At 48.3% G+C, this 12,410-nt stretch overlaps 1 protein-coding gene across 1 annotated transcript; it reads right to left on the reverse strand.

Moving 5' to 3' along the window:
• Nucleotides 1-6,049: 6,049 nt before the first annotated feature.
• Nucleotides 6,050-7,670, reverse strand: LOC142029430 (uncharacterized). Its single transcript, XM_075024284.1, has one exon. It carries the CDS (start codon nucleotides 7,615-7,617, stop codon nucleotides 6,265-6,267), a length of 1,353 nt encoding a protein of 450 aa, XP_074880385.1. The 5' UTR covers nucleotides 7,618-7,670; the 3' UTR covers nucleotides 6,050-6,264.
• Between the last annotated feature and the right edge of the window lie 4,740 nt (nucleotides 7,671-12,410).

Genomic DNA, 12,410 nt, shown 5'->3' on the forward strand with positions numbered 1-12,410 from the left:
CAACCCCACGCAGCGCGAGAGGCCTGGGGAAGAGGGGCTGGAAAGCTTCCCAGTGGAGAAGGACCTGGGGGTGCTGGTCGACAGCCGGCTGGATATGAGCCGGCAGTGTGCCCAGGTGGGCAAGAAGGCCAACGGCATCCTGGCTTGTAAAAGAAATAGTGTGGCCAGCAGTAGCAGGGAGGTGATCGTCCCCTGTACTAGGCACAGGTGAGGCCGCACCTCGAGTCCTGTGTTCAGTTTTGGGCCCCTCACTCCAAGACAGACATTGAGGTGCTGGAGTGTGTCCAGAGAAGGGCAACGAAGTTGGTGAGGGGCCTGGAGCACAAGTCTTATGGGGAGCGGCTGAGGGAACTGGGGTGGTTTAGTCTGGAGAAAAGGAGGCTGAGGGGAGACCTTATTGCTCTCTACAACTACCTGAAAGGAGGTTGTAGCAAGGTGGCTGCTGGTCTCTTCTGTCAGGTGGCTGGAGATGATGCCATTTCCTCGTCCTATCTCCAGCCACCTGACAGAAGGCAATGTGTGTATGTCTGTGTCCTGATCCAATGTCAGGGAAGGTTTCGATATGATCCCAAGAGCGAGATTAAGACACAAATGAGGTCAAATGCCATATACCCAAACCAGCTTTTATTAGCAAAAGTATCAAAAGTAGAAAATAATAGCAATAGGATAGGATGGAAGAAAAAGGCAGAATCAAGCAAGCACTGGGGATAGGGTTGCAAGAATAGTCACCACCATGGATCCAGCAGCGTCCTGTTGGTCCTCAGCCTTCAGTTCTTCGGTGGTGGGTGCACCCCATGGCTTGTCTCCATCGTTTTTTATAGGGCACGGTCTGATGCATGCACATACGTACTGTTCACACACTGTAGGTTTCGTCTATCACACAACCTTCATGTGATCAACACCAGAAACCCATACATTATGTCAAGGACTACGGTTTCCATGACAATGGCAGTCTCCTCGTTCCTGCATGCTTCCGGTGGCTCCAGCCCCGCTCCTCCTCGGGTGCCTCAGTGCCCTGATAGTCATCCTTATCGCATTCAGCGGCCGGAGGAGTGTCCTGCTTAAACAAGCCATCCCAGAGACAAACAGCTCGAGGTAAATAGTTCACAGTTCAGTCTCTCGCACCACCCCATGGTTCAAAGATTGCTTCAGGTCCCATGGTGATTTTGAGAAAAGATAGTTATGTAGAAAAGGCCAGAAAAGAGCATTTCATACAATCCATACTACCAATGGCATGGTTTGACACACAGGGTGAATTTGCTTAACCCTGTAAGGTGAAGCAGTAGTTACAAATTGCATATTAGTTACAACAGGTTGAGTCAATTGTATAAAACATGGAATGATACATGTTAAAAATAACAACATGGCAAAACCACGTAACAAGTAGAATAGGATTTGCTTAACCCATGGACCACCAGGGAGTCAGGAAAACATATCAATGTACCAGCCTTTCCATGTCTGGACAGGAACATGGGCCAGCTTTTGTATTCCCACGGTAATTTGTTTAACAATTTTCCCGCTGTCATCAATTTTTAAGCAACAGTTAGAATCATTTAGTTTACCACAAACAACTCCTTCTTTGGCTAGCAGGTAGCCAAGAACCATGCGATGCTGTAATATTGCTGTTCGCATTTGTGTGGCTTGATCCACCAATAGATCAAGGGCATGGGCTGTCTCATTAGTAATGATCTCTAGAATGGCTTGTAACCAAATAATGCAATTTAAATTATAGATAGGTTCTCGAGCACCGCTAACCCACTCGTTGGGGTTCCAGGTGGCAGGTCCATAATGTTGTACGATACGTTGAGGGGTCCACTCATCTTTGCCCCAGGTTTGACCACTTCCACCTGCTATGGAAGTATCAGTGGACTGCCGATATCGATTGAGATCATCATATACCTTAACACCCAGTCTGTCACCTTCATCCTCCAGGAGCAGAAAAAACAAAGGGCAAATTACCCCCACATAACACGCTCCAGTCCAATTTGCTGGTAACAGTTTGTAGGCATGTTGGCCACACACCCAACAGTGGCCCTTTAAGGCTAGGGTGCCATTTTCAAACAAACCGGTGGGCGTCCGTGGTGACTGGAAATATGTTGTATTACCTAATCCTAGAGGATGATGTGACGGACTGTTCATCAACAACCTGTCCACGGTTTTTCCTACCTCCTCCATGGTGCCCCAACAGATAGGAAGTCCATCCGGACCTATGCTCAAATGTCCCTGACAGTGGTCTTTATTATCACTTGACCACCAAATTTGAGTCCCGTCAGGGAGCCGAGAATATGTTTTATTGGTGAATTTGCATTTCCAGGGACCGGAACCGCGGTGCCAAAAGCAGGTAACATTAAGACGGTTATTAGACTGATCAGTGGAAGACCAAAAATTGGCAAACTGTTTTCTGTGCCCTGTTTGATTCACCCAAGCCCATTTGGGCCAGCAAGGTACAAAATTTGGAGAACTGGAGCTCAGGAGGCAACAATATGCTTCGTCATCCCTTTCTGGCAATGACGTGGTTGCCCCGTGGTTTGAACAATCGACTGGTCTACAACCATCAGTGAAGGCAATGGTTGCCGTAAGTATAGGTCCAGTTGCACTTGCTATTTCCTACAGGGACACCATCTTTCTGTGTTCAGTTCAAGCAATATTCGCCTTGGACTGGGTATCGTATTGTCCAGGGCTGTGTGTCTTCACCCCAATAAGAATCCTTTTTGACCTCCCTGTAATTACTCATTAACCATTTCGGGAATAGGGACAGCAGTCTGTGGCCAGCTTTCCAAACCTAAGGGCCCTCCACATACCCAACAGTTAGTCAGATTAAAAGCGTTGGCCACTTGCTGGCCTAAAACAATAAATTCATTTTGCCACGACAAGTCAAAAAGGGGGGAGGAGGGGGGGAAGAGTTCCCCCAAATATTAAAGGCAGCAACAAGGGTTGACCAAAACAACATCTGCGGTGGTATGCAAACATCCTATAAATATTAACAAAACAATCACTGACAAAACCACACAGAAAATCAACAGCTTCACGTGTTCCTTCAGGCAGGCTCCAGAGTCTTCACCTGAAAGAGAAAAGAAAAAGCAGACTCAGTTCGTTCTAAGGAACCGGAAAAAAGTTGTTATTAGAAGGATGGAATAATCCACCTGGTGTTGATCTTATGTTCTTTTCCATGAGCATCTTTTGCTTTCCAAGCATATTTATTCATTGGGGTTTCCAGTACCAGGGGTATAGCCCCCCACCATGGGGAGTTCAACTAAGACTGGTTGGCCCGGGAAATGTGATGGATTTCTGGGATGACCCAGGCCATCTGGGGCTGGTATAATGATTGGGGCCTTCAGGCAGAATGCTGTAATTTTCGGGCACCCATTTACTCCCCAATGACTGTTAACAGTAGTCACTGCATCCCATAGCCGTTCGGCCCATCCTGGCTTATGTGGTTTGAGGAAGCGTTTCAGTAGGCCATTCGTTCTTTCCACAATTCTGTTTGCCTGTGGATAATACGGAGTATGGTGTACCCACAAGATTCCTTCCTGGGTTGAACGATCTTGGACTATTTTAGCAGTAAAGTGGGAACCATTATCCGACTGAATTGACCGTGGTTTGGGGAAGGTGCCAAACCACTCTTTCAAAGCTTTCGCCGTGTTTTCCCCAGTAGCTCTGGCAAACGCTTTGGCTTGGACTAACCCTGACACTATCTCTACTCCAACTAACACATAATGCTTTCCTTCTGATTTTCGGAAAGGGCCAATGTAGTCCACTTGCCAAGCTTCCCACAGCCCTTTCCCCTCCCTCGAGTGTAGGGGTTCACCTTCCAGGGGGTGTCTTTCTAAGCAGGTACGGCATTGTTCACAGGCGGACACACAAGTTTTACATTCTTCCCTGGTAACTGGCCAACCTCGAGCGTGGGCCTCACAGTAGAGATCTTTGACCCCTGAGTGTTTCCTCTTTACGTGCAGCCATTCTAACAATCGCTCCCAATCTTCTGCTCTTGGGGTGTTCTGGAGGGGAACTAATTGCGCTAATTTGTCAGCTTTGCCATTCCACTGGCTAACAGGGGTGTTATCCTGTTGGTGGGAAGCCACCCAGGCTACTGCAAACTTTCCTTGTCTAGCAATGGTTAGAATATCTTGCCACCTTTCTTTCTGCCATACAGGTATCCTATTGACCTCCCACTCATTCTGTTCCCAGAACGGAAGCCGAATATTCCGTACAGCCTTTAAATACAGCATAGGAGTCAGTATAGGTATAGACAGGAGAGGTAGATTGGGCTTCATGCTGGAAAACACTCCATACCACAACTAATTCCCCTACTTGAGCACTACCTTCCCCTTCAGGGATTATTTGTTCATCGGTGTCTATGCAGAGTGCTACAGCTCGATATTTCCGAGTTTTTCCTTTTCGCTTAGAGGAAGCATTGGTAAACCAAACATCCTGCAACTGCTCGGAAAACAGAGGGGCCACTTGTATTACAGGAGGGAGTTCAGCTGTTTCTCTGTCTGGGCTCATCTCTTCTTGAATGGTTAACATCTTGGCAGCTCCCTCAGACACTGTAAAAATGTCACAATAATGCTCTATCTGGGCATACCATTTCCACACAGAGGCTCTCTGAGCCACCCCATCAGGGGCTGGAGTTCCTGCTAAAACCATTTTGGTTACCTTAAATGGGCCTCTAAGCACTATAGGCTGTTGCTGAATAGTCTCTTCAGCCTCTCTCAAGGCTAAACTGACTACAAACAAACCCTTCTCCCAAGCAGTATGTCTTTTTTCCGCATCCTTAAAACTGCGAGAATAGAACCCAATAGGTCGAGTGGGTCCTTCGGGGCCTTTTTGCCATAAATGTATTGATAGCCCGCTCTTGGCAAATCCCCATTCAATATGGATGGGGTCTGTGGGGTGAATGGGACCAAGAGCTTGATGGGCAGTCACTTCAAACACTAGCAACTGCAATGCTTCTTCATGGGGCTTAGTCCATTCCCACTGAGCCCGTTTTCGCAACAAGTCATACAGGGGTCTTGCAAAAATTGAAAAATCAGGGATATGTTTTCTCCAAAACACAAGTAATCCTAGTACATGCTCCAAAGCCTTTTTTGAATCTGGCATTTTAATCTGATCTAACGAGGAAAGGGTATCTGGTGGAATACACGTCATTCCTTCCTTCCACCAAACTCTTAAAAACTTTACTTTGCTCGAGGGTGTTTGTATTTTCTCTGGTGGAATTCTCAGCCCCAAGCTTTATAAGTGGGAAATTATATTATCCTGAGTTATCTGAACTTTTTCTGTCTCATCACCTCCCACAAGAATGTCATCGATATATTGGTAAACACTGACCTCCTTCTCTGTCTGAACTACTTCTAGCTCCTGCGCTAATGCATGATGGGCTACAGTCGGGGAATGCTTATATCCTTGTGGGAGTTGGGTGAAAGTAAATTGCTGACCCTCCCAAGTGAATGTAAAGCGGTCTTGGTCCTCTGGTTGCAGAGGGACCATAAAAACTGTATCTTTAACATCCACTGTTGTAGGGTTCAATTATATGGAACTTAGTTATTGGGCCTGAAAGTAGCTCATGGTCGCAAGAGCATTCCAGACGCCTTTAGAAGGCCTTGAACAGAATAAACAAGAAGATAGAAAAAGAAAGATCCCAATTAGAAAAACACAGGTGGACATTCCACGATAAAGGGAGCTTGGCACAAACAACCTCAATTCAGCAGTTTATCTCGACCAATTGGGCTGAGGCAAGTTTCTCATGCTCTAGTTAATATAGCCAATTATGTCCTGTGTTTATGCGCGTGTACAGAGTGAGTATAACTAATTGTACCTTATGTTTATATGCGTGGACAGTATCGATATAACCAATCACATTTTATGTTTGTGCACGTGGACACCAAATGCTTGCATGCAGCAGCCAATCGGAGCTTCTGGGCAACTTAGAGAATTGTGTAAGAATAATCAGCTAGGCTCAATAAACTGGCGACTTTAATCATCATATTGGTGTTCTATTGTCCGGGCCCCTCATGGAATAACCCTAAACCCTACACATTGTTACCATAATCGGGTGGGCTCGTTCCTGGGTTGTGGTTATAAGCTCAGCAATATTAGGTACCGCAGCTGTCAATGGACCAGTATTTGCATTAAGTCTGCAATAATCTATAGTCAATCTCCACTTGCCATTAGGTTTTTGTACTGGCCACACCAGGGAGTTAAAAGAAGAGTGGGTCTGCCACCCTGTAACCAACTTTTCTAATTTGTCTGTTGGCAGCCCGTCCATTATGTCACGCGGGATCCCCTTCTGCCGTCCCTCTGCCCACAGTCTATCACATTTGTTCGGGATGTCTCTCCCAGCCATTTGGTAAGGGGTGTTCTCTTGTCACTCCCAGGGCGCAGAACTGCTTTTACTTCTGTTTGCCTCAAGCCCCTCGAGTCCGTTTTGGTGGCTGGAAGGTTAACGGGAACATAATTGCACCTGTAATTAATCAATTCCTGGGCCACTTCTCCCCAAGTCCACATTTTCCTACCTGGGGGTCGGCGGTGCCCATGGGGCGTGAGTCTTTCTAAAGCAGCAGTGACTCTCTGACCCTGGGGCATCGCCTGTATCCTTCCTTGTAATTGTATACCAACAGGCTTCAAAGAATCGGGGAGCCCCCATATAAGGGGAGTCATTCGCTCGGGATCTACCAGCATCATCATCAGGGACTCCTGTCCAGGGTCTAATTTTCGATCATACATCATTTGCAGACAAGCCGCCTTCTGCACACTCTCCACTAATTGAGCAACAGTGCCCGTAATCATGAGAGGATCCCCCCTCTCCAAGGGGTTCAACCCCCCCACCCAATAGGCTGCCCGTTGGGTTAAAGACCAGGGGGCACGGTGGTTCCCAGTAGTTAAAAACACTCCTGGTCCCCAATACCCTTCTGCCTCCTTTTCACTTAACGGAACGTGGTCTCCCTCCGACAATGATACTCTCCACACATACTCCGTTTCTGACTCCTTGGGGGTTTGGCTAAATTCCTTTTTTAGTTTTGCCAACTCGGTGGCGGTATAGGGGACCTCTTTAGTTGTAACTTGGGGGAACTGGTCCTGCTCATGATCGTAAATATACCCAGTCTTGACTAAGGGTTGCGACGAAGGTGGTTCTAGCTTCTCTACTCTCTCTTTCGCTGCCTGCAGGTCGCAAAGGGGGTAGCTGATTTCTGATTTGGGGGGAAATTCCTCGTGGACAGCATCCGCAAGGAGCCGCTCCTTAAGAGCAGTCTGCAAATGTTTCACTTCGTTCTTTTCTGTTTCGAGCTGTTCTTTTAATTCCGCCACTTGCCCCTGAAGGGACCGAGCAAGGTTTTGGAGGGATTCAGTGAGCTGAGATTCTGCAGCGAGGCGGCGATCCCTCGCCTCTACTGCTGCGGCCAGGCTGGCACCGAGAACGGCGCAGACAACGGCTTTTCCTTTCCCTGACCTCACTCCAGAGACTTGCTGTAAAGCCACCACCCGATCGACAACGCTCTGCAGGTTATACCAGTTTTCCCGAGCCCAGTCTACCCCGGGCACAGAGGGTCGCGCTTTATATTTTTCTAAAAAATCAAACAAAACTTTTTGCTCCGCACGGGCAATTTTACCGTCACTCATCTCGTCTAAAGCGGGGAAGCGCTCGTCTCGGAAGGCAGCAGGTAGGTTTTTAAACAAACACGAGCCAAGCTCGCCCCCTCACGTTCCTGAGAGGTCTCACGTATGTGGGGAACAGGACAGCACTCTCCTCTCCAGAGATCCTCTCCGGGACGCCAATTTAATGTCCCGATCCAACGTCGGGGAAGGTTTCGATACGATCCCAAGAGCGAGATTAAGACGCAAACCAGGTCAGATGCCGCACACCCCAAACCAGCTTTTAGTATCAAAAATAGAAAATAGCAGCGACAGGGTAAGGATGGAAGAAAAAGGCAGAAATCAAGCAAGCCCCCGGGATTAGGTCGCAAGAAGAGTCACCACCGTGGATCCAGCGGCGTCCCCTTGGTCCTCAGCCTTCAGTCCTTCGGTGGTGGGTGCACCCCACGGCTCATCTCCACAGTTTTATAGGGCACGGTCCAATGCGGGCACATACGGACTATTCGCACAAGCGCTGATCAACACCTAAAACCGGTACGTTATCTCAAGGACCACGTTTTCCATGGCAATGGCAGGCTCCGCATTCCCCAGACGCCTCAGTGCCCTGATAGTTGTCCTTATCGCATTCAGCGGCCGGAGGACTGTCCTGCTTAAACAAGCCATCCTCAAGACAAATGGCTCAAGATAAACAGTTCACAGTTCAGCCTCTCACAGCCTGTGACACAATTTTTGTCATACTAATGTTTTCGAGTGAAACTTTCTCAAGGACTGCCTTTTCAAAATTCAGTTTTCATTCATAAAAAGTTTTCGGGTAGAGGCACGGTTCAGAATTGGAATAGCTGCTTTTGGAAATGTTGATAACAGGAAAAGACCCAGGTAACAGGAGATGGTTCTGATATGACAGATTTGTTCGTTTTTTCCTTTTAATTTGTTCCTTGCTGGAGGTCTATGACAAAGGTGCTGCTCCTTCAATTTGTCCAGCTGAAGAACATGTCCTGTTATGAACCACTGTGGCTCCAATTCTTCCTTCAGTTCAGTTTCTTCAGTTTGAAAGGTTTCTCAGGAGTCCTGTCACCATATCAGAAAGAACTCTGAGAGCTTATTATTAGAAGCTTATTCATAGTTTTAACTGTGGGAAAACCGTAAAATTACATAAAAATATAATGAAAACATTTCGGGTTACTTTATCGTAGTAATTCTCATTTTTGTGGCTGAAAGTTGAATTTAATGACGAGTTATGGCATTGTTAGGGAACTACAGACACAGGGGCAGAGGAAGAGACACACGCACCCCGAACACGGGGGCATGGGGGTGGGGGCAGACACCCCCCCACGGACACAGGGGGCAGGGGGAGGCACACACACATGGACACACGGACACACACGGACACAGAGGTGTAGGATCCGGGCAGAGACAAGGCCAGGGCCGTCTGCCCCCCGCCCTCCTTATGGCTCTCCCTTCACCATCTCCCTTCGGCATCTGGCTCCCCGCTGTGCATCTGCAGCAACAAAAGAAAGCAAAGTCAACCAGATGCTGACAACTACCCCAACCGACAGTAAACCGTCCACGTTTGAACTTCTTCACTCCACTAACCTTGTTGATCTGTGCTTTGCGCTCCAGTCTGCCGTGCTGAGCCAGTTACATCAGCAAGTTCAAGAAAAACAGTAACACCCGCGAGAAGCACGCACCCATCCCTCCTCTTACCCCCACGGCAATAGCCACCTCCCGGACTCCCCCTTTCCCCCAGCAGCCTAACATCGCCCCGCTCTCCTCCAGTTAAATCTGACCTCCAGGGTCAGCGGCCGCATCAGGTGCCCGTGTGTCTAGTCGGGCCGGCTCTGATGTCTCGGGAACCACAAGCTCCGATGCCAGGCCCGCCTTGGGAAAATGCAGAGAGGCACACACAGAAGTTATATACCACTTCCCAAAAGAGAGAGCCTGCCGTACAAAACAGACCAGCAACTTCTTTTGACCGACTTAAAAACTCGGGCAGCACAGAGACCCCAAAAGAACAAAACCCAAGCAATCGACCTCACTCCCCATCACAGCCCACAACCCTGTCCATTCCCCTTTGCTGTTGTGCCTTGCTTAACTGTCCTGCTGTTACTAACTAACTTTTACTGCCACATGATTCAAATACAGGTAGAGGCTGAGAGAGCTCAAGAACTCACAACAGACAGGAAATAATTAAAAAATAGCAATAGGCAGCTTCATCAAAGTAGACGTAGCATCATGGTTTAACCCTGGCTAGCAACCAACCACCATACAGCTGCTCGCTCACTCCCTCACAGTGGGATGGGGGGGAGAATCAGAAGGGTAAATGTGAGAAACTCACTCATGGGTTGATATAAGAACAGTTTAATAATTAAAAATACTTTTTAAAAAACAGTTGTAAGAGGGAAAAAAACCATAACAACAAGGTAATTGAAAAATAAAACCCAAGAAAAACAAGCAATGCAAATGAAAACAATTGCTCACCACCAACTGACTGATGCCCAGCCAGTCCTAAGCAACTGGCTACAGGACAGAGGGAGGAATAAAAAACCAGGATCAGGGAGACAGATAGGGGAAGATGTAGAAATTAAATTTAAAAAGTAGTGGTGTACCAGGCAGCGTGGAAAAAATAAACAGGGAAAGGAAGCAGGTAAGAGAGAGACTTATTAAAAATTTAAAAGGCAATGGGGTACTGGGCAGATTTGGCAGGAGAATAACAAAAGTTTTGGGAAGCCATAGAAGGGAGGCAGGCAGACATCTGAAGAAGGGTGGCAGGGATGGGCCAGGACATAGAGGAGAGGGCTTGCAACTCGCCACAGCTCCTGGCACCAGGCAGGAGACCTTCACCTCTTGGATGCTTCTCCCTCTGCCTCTGCCCCTTCCTCCTCCGCAGTGCCGCCTGCCCGACCCTCGCCCTCAATGCTCCTCATTTGCGAGGCTTCTTCAGTCCATGGTGGCTCACGCATGTAACTGATGGAGGCCAGGGACAGCTGGTACATCGTACATTGAGATAAGGACAGTTTAATAGGACAGAAAAGGAAGGAATAATAATAGAATATACAAAACAAGTGATGCACAATGCAATTGCTCACCACTCACTGACAGATGCCTAGTTAGTTCCTGAGCAGCGATCCCTCCCAGGCCAACCACCCCCCCCCCAGTTTATATACTGGGCATGACATCCCATGGTATGGAATACCCCTTTGGCCAGTTTGGGTCAGCTGTCCTGGCTGCGTCCCCTCCCAGTTTCTTGTGCGCTCCCAGCCTCCACTGGCAGGGCAGTATGAGAAGCTGAAAAGTCCTTGACTTGGTATAAACACTGCTTGGCAACAACTAAAATGTCAGTGTGTTAACATTCTTCTCATACTAAATCCAAACCACAGCACTATACCAGCTACTAGGAAGAAAATTAACTTTATTCCAGCCAAAACCGGGACAAAGGGCCAGCTTGCTGCTATGATTACAGGGTTTGGAGGCAGTCGGTGGCCATGGGACAGGCTTCAGGGGAGGTGCTGGAGCTGGGGGCGACTGCATGGGGTGAGCAGGGCTGGAGGAGTTCTGCTGAGTTGGAGAGGCACCCAGCACCTTTTCCAGGGAGTGGGAAGGCCTCCAGGTACCCAGAGGGATGGGGGCAGCCATCTCCTGCCCCTCTTCCTGCTTTCTCTCCACCAGCTCTCAGAAAATCCCTGGGAGCTGCCCTGATGGGGTCTGACTCCAGCTGACTATCAACCTGTTGCACTGGTGCCATGGTTTAACCCCAGCCGGCAACTAGGCACCACCGAGCCGCTTGCTCACTCCCCTCACAGTGGGATGGGGAGAGAGAATCAGAAGGGTAAAAGTGAGAAAACTCGTGGGTTGAGATAAAGACAGTTTAATAGGTAAAGCAAAAGCCACGCACACAAGCACCCTGTCCCTCTAACCTTGGTGTGTCATCCCACAGCTTGTCCTGGGCAAGCCTGATGTTATCCCCCTTCAAGTCTAGTTTAAAGCTCTGTCAATAAGCCCCACTAGCTCATGAGCAAAGATGCTCTTCCCCCTTTGAGAAAGGTGAATCCCATCTGACGCCAGCAGGCCTGGTGCCACATAGACCATCCCGTTATTGAAGATGGTCTGATGGATTGCAGGATGAGAAAAAAGGCCAGGGAACAGGACAAAGGGGAATAATGGGACAGCGAGCTTGGTAGGCGGACACAGCGAGAAACGATGGGATAGGCAGTAGTATGGAGATATACAGACAAACAGTTAGGGGGAAGACAGAATAAAAGAAAAGGGACAGGGAGCAGGGCAGAGATCAAGAAAGAAACATTAGAGATGAGAGAGGAGGAGAGTGACAGGACTGAGGCAGAGAGATGGAGAAGGGAAAAAAAGGCAGTGATGCGTAGCAGGCCAGAGGGACAAGGAAAGACAGGAGGAAGGACAGAGGGATATAGAAAACAGGTGAGGGACAGGGAGGCAGAAAGTGGGATACTGTGAAAGAGAGAGGGTTGGGGAGCAGGACACTGGGATAGAGAGCCAATGAGAGCAACAGAGAGAATGACAGAGACATGGAGCAAGAGAAAACACAGCAACAGAGAGCAGGACAGAGAGGTGAAGCAATAAATAATAGGGACAGGGAGCAGCACAAAGGGTCAGAAAGAGTAAGAGATGAACAGGAAGGAGGATGGGTACAGTGAGATGCAGAAAGAAAACTACCAGCGACAATGAGTAATACAAAGGGAGAGAGGGAGAAAGAAAAGGAAGGAGGGAGAAAGAAAAGGAAGGAGGGAGAAAGATTGGAAGGCAGGGACACAGAGGAGCACATACTGGTGCAGGGAGGAAAAGAACAC

This window comes from Buteo buteo, chromosome 3 (genome assembly GCF_964188355.1).
Source record: "Buteo buteo chromosome 3, bButBut1.hap1.1, whole genome shotgun sequence".
NCBI lineage: Eukaryota > Metazoa > Chordata > Aves > Accipitriformes > Accipitridae > Buteo > Buteo buteo.